Here is a 5000-nt window from a genome sequence, read left to right on the forward strand (position 1 = left end):
GCAGAGTTAAAAGTTGGAAAAATTTGCTACAGTTACCCTAGCATAAAAGTTAAAAGATACACTTATCCTTTAAAGGAGTAAAACATGCATTTATGTGTATATAAGTAAAAAGATGTTTAACCCATTTGGCACAGACGGCAAGAATACATTCCATGCCTACTGTAATATAAGTTTATTTATTCTATTTACATGTAGATGCCTCAACAAGTGCTTATTATTATTTCTTTGTCTTAAATGTTACCAGGGTTTAAATAACTTACTAATCATAACATCAGTAACAATAATAACATTTTCTGACCAATTCTTACAAATTTTATCTTACAAATACACTATACCAGGCTGGTATCAGAGTGCTTTTAATATAGATATGAGTGCATAGTGATATTAACAAAATATCTTAGGTTATATATCATCACTATCTTTGAAAAAATGGTAATGTCAAGGCAGAGAACACTCTCGGTCTGGCTTCCCTAATTATACCTAGGTACAGCCAGTGACAATGGTCTCTGGCTTAAGTCTGGGATTGGGGAGGGTGGGTGTGGCTGGTGGAAGCTTGCTAGACAGTACTAGAAGTAGTAGTTGACACTGAATACCTCTCATTCATTGCAAAGAAGATAATAAAAAAATAGCCAGCTCATTTTTGACAGCGTGTACAAGAGGAATCCATGATCCTGGTGAATTAGACTCATTGCTTTGTAGTGCAGTGGTAACATGCTTTATTTACACTCTTGGTAACTAATTTTCAAATTGTGTATTGTCAATGGTTGTAACCCCAGCCATTCCTTGCACAAAGGAATGATTTAGCTCAGTTTGAGTAAAGTCACAAGAGCATTGGCCTCAAACCTCAAATTATTACTTATTACTTGTTATTACATCAAACATGCAGCAGACCATTTAAATTGTTTCTAGAGTATAATGGTAATATGACATGAGGTTCACATCATTTGAAGGGGATTTTTGATGCCATGATGTGAACATTACATCACACAGATGAACAGTTTAACCCCAAATTTAAGCCTGATTAATTGTACAGTGTACAACCAGCAGTATTCGCCACAATTGTGGTATCTCTGCCAAAAAAATGGCTAGATTTTTCCTGTAGCTTTTTCCTTATGTATGAGGCATATGTAATATTTACTAATATAGCTGGTTCTGTTTGGCAAGTTTCTTTCAGCCACACCCATGATGCCACCCCCATGCCCTTACTCTTATTGTGAAGGAAATGTAGTAACTGGGGAGTAATCATCCTGGTGCTGGATGGTATATATATATAGCATCCAGCCAGATCCTTCAGCTTTTCCCTTATTCCCCCTCCACACAACATATTATTATGTATCTCAGATAATTACCTGGTATATCATTATCTTTTCACTACCTATATATGTGGATACTTATAAATGCATCTAAATTTTATTGTTGTGTATAATAAAAAAAAATATATGTTACATAAAACATCAGTTGTTCCAACTACTTTAAAGAGAGGTGGAGAGGTGATGGAGGAAAAGGAGAGGAGAGGGGAGGGAGGAAGAGCAGAGGGAGAGAAGAGGAGAGGGAGAGAAGAGGAGAGGGGGAAGATGGAAGAGGAGAGGAGAGGGAGGAAGAAAGAGGGGAAGGAGGAAGAAAAAGGGAGGGAGGAAGAAAGCAGAGAAGGAGGTAGAAAGAGGAGAGGAGAGTGAGGAAGAAAGAGAAGAGGAGAAGGAGGAAGAGCAGAGGAGTGATGAGGGTAGAAGAGCAAAGGAGAGGAGAGGGAGGGAGGAAGGAAGAGGAGAGGAGAGGAGAGTGGAGGAGGGAAGGAGGAAAAACAGAGGAAAGAGAGGAATTGGAGAGGAGAGGAGGAGAAAGGGGAAGAGGAAGAAAAGAAATCAAACAAATGGGGTAATGATGATTATTGAATAAAAATGATGATAATGATATGTTGATAAGAACTAGGATAATGATGGCAGTAGCAGCAGGAGTCATAGATTTTTTTTTCTTTTGTAATAATATGGCCTGTTGTTATATCCATTTAAGTCTCTTGTGGCTGGTTGTTTTGCAAGTTTTGCAACCTCTCTGTTAATGATGCAATATTGCCACAGTCCTGATTATGTAATGTTACAACAGAAAAATGCAGATTGCACATATTTTATAAACAGATTAATATTTTATTCTAACTCTCGTGAGAATGCATGAGGGAGATTGTGCAAGTATGCACAGAAGCAAATCAAAACAGATATACACACATTGTTGCTTCAGGATTCATGGTTTTGTATGTAGATATGATGCAGAATAGTACTGTACCTTTACTTAATGGAGTGATATACTGTAAGTTTATAGAAAGTATGGTTTTGTATTCTTGCTGCATGTAATACAAGTTAAAAGATTCCATAGACCAGGGGAGTGCCGTTAAGATTGTCAGTTTTGTTTTAATATTTTGAATAGACATATGATGGGAAAGTGGAGTTGTTTCATGGATAGTGTATTGTGTAGAATGTGATATTTCTGTTTAACATTTTAATCTACCATTCAAAGGTTATGTTGATAACCATATAAACCGCTACATATGAATATTCTTTGCCCCCTCCTTAAAATGAGTTTTCTTGCTGTATATAGTCACTGACAGTCTTGCAAAATATTTTCCAAAGAACATGATTTGGAGAAATCATGTTCTCTTCTGTTCAGATTTCTGTTATTATTATTTATTTATTTTTATTTATTTATTTATTTATTTATTTATTTATTTATTTATTTATAAATTACATTGTAGTTTATTAGTTTTTACTTTTTGTGAAAGTCAAGAAATGTTTTGACTGTTACTTCCATTGTCAGTTTACTGGTCTGCTTTTAACTTTTACATATAATGTTCAGTATAGGATAGTAAGTTAGTTCAGAGATATTAGTTAAGGCTCATTCAGTACACTCACAGTTACAAGTATTCAGAAAGTAAATACTTTCACAAGAATTAATCTGTTAGGTCCAGGTGCATGTGGCCCAAAATCCAGGGATTAGGCTTAACCCAATGTGTGCAGGCTTTTTCGGTTGCCATGCGGTCTGCCAAACAAATATATCTGTATGGGTCACATCTGTAGGGATGCCACCCATGGCATGCCATGGCATCTACTACTATGCCTGAGAACAAGGGGTTGAGTGAATGGCAACTCTCCCAGGTACGTGGCTTGTAGGCCTAACCCATGCAGATATGTGTATGAAGACTCCGTGCATCCCCTTTGCATTGTCTCTTTTTCTGCACAAGCATTTTTTGACATTTTCCAAGGTCTGTTTGATGTGCTGTATCAAGATGGTAATAGATTTAACATTGTGTTATTTGTGTCAGTTTTTAATATTTTAATATTATTCAATTTTCTGTGAAATAATTCATGCTGCCCTCAGCCAAATTTTTCCATAATGGCATATTCCCATTGCCTGGCCCACAGCCCTCAGTTACCTGGATCCAATGGGTTTAAAGGGAAAGCGTATGGGAGGAGACCAAAGTTCCTCTGCCAGATTTGGCAATTTCATGAAAGTAAAGGCAATAGGCTTGGTAGGATAAGGAGTAAAATTTTGTTTTGGGAAACAATTTGGGTATTGCAGCCTTTAAAATACTTAGTAGATAAAATCTGGATGACATGATCATGACATCATGAAAAAATCTGGCTTGCAGGCCAGGTAAGGTGAACATGCTGTTATGGGAGAATTAGGCTGGGGGCCAGGGTGACATGAACTTGCCATCTCAAGAATTTAGGCTAAAGTCTGGGGTGACTGGAATGATGTGCCACAAAAGCACAAAGCCCTGAGAGGGTTATCAGACTCATTTGGCATTTAGAAAGGCTTTTCCATTATTTCCAATAAATGAGTGTGTATGATCAGTTAGCCACGACTGGAAGACCGCTGGCTCCAGGGAGGATGTGATTTCCATGCTCAGGATCCGGTTCCTGGCCACTGTGACAGATGGCACAGGTTGTATCATAGAAAATTGAATATTATAAAAAAAAAAAAAAAAATGCATGTTATTTATTGTCATTATTACTGCATCAAGTTATGGATTACATAGAGAGATGCTATGGAGTATATGAAAGGAAAACATTCTGTTACCATTTGGACAAAGCAAATCAAATGACAAAAATTGACAATGGAAAGTGGCCAAAAAGTTGAAAATGCTTATGCAGAAAAAGAGAAATTAACATTGCAAAGGGGGGGCATGATTGTGTGCGTCCAGCCTACAAGCCACGCACCCATCAGAGTGGCCAGTCAAGTAAGCCCAGTGCCCTTATTTTGATGGCAGTGAAGCATCCGGATCCAATGGGTTAAGAAGTCGTTGAAAGTGAATATTGATAATGATATATGATAGTAATGAATGAATAGATAGAGATATAAAAAGAAAAAATGTAACAGGTGTAAATGATATATAAGTGAATAAATAAAGGAAAATTGTAAACCAGTACTACCTACCCAGTAGATTAGTGGGAATGATAAAGATAGATAATCACCTTCCTTTTTACCCTAGGGAATGGCTGCAGACCTGACTGAGAACCTTTACGTGGGTGATGCCATCCTATCCGTCAACGGTGAAGACCTCAAAGAAGCCACACACGATGAGGCCGTCCGAGCCCTCAAGCGAGCGGGCAAAGTTGTTACACTAGAAGGTAATGAGTTTGCTTTCCTTTTTTGTTATTTTTGTTTTGTTTTGTTAGTAGTTGTGGTAGGAGGTAGTGGCTAAATGTTTCAAATTATTATTATCAAAGGTAAAGATTTCACAGTAATATATTATTGTTTTGGATTTTATTGTCAGTGTGTTTTCTATTATCATTTTGTTGTTAGGGTATTATGAATGTATTTTAGCAATGTAGTAATTTCTGAAGGCCTATGGAGAACTTTTGGTTTAAGATATGTATGGTTTCAAAGACACATTTATGAATTAGACGTAAGAGAGATTTATAGTTTTTTTTTTTCAGAGTTGGATATAAAGTCCTTTCAATATAAAGTTCTGTTAGTTTTTAAGGAGCTAGATATTATTTTTTATTTTT

The 5000-nt window shown here is 36.6% G+C and overlaps 1 protein-coding gene across 1 annotated transcript in view; it reads left to right on the top strand.

The window, feature by feature from the left end:
• LOC119597622 (beta-1-syntrophin-like) overlaps nt 1-5000 on the top strand; it is a 17580-nt gene that overhangs the window by 646 nt on the left and 11934 nt on the right. The window contains exon 2 of the mRNA XM_037947214.1: nt 4481-4619. Within this exon, the coding sequence (XP_037803142.1) occupies nt 4481-4619 (139 nt within the window). The remainder of the gene's footprint in view (nt 1-4480; nt 4620-5000) is intronic.

This window comes from Penaeus monodon, chromosome 39 (genome assembly GCF_015228065.2).
Source record: "Penaeus monodon isolate SGIC_2016 chromosome 39, NSTDA_Pmon_1, whole genome shotgun sequence".
Classification (NCBI taxonomy): Eukaryota; Metazoa; Arthropoda; class Malacostraca; order Decapoda; family Penaeidae; genus Penaeus; species Penaeus monodon.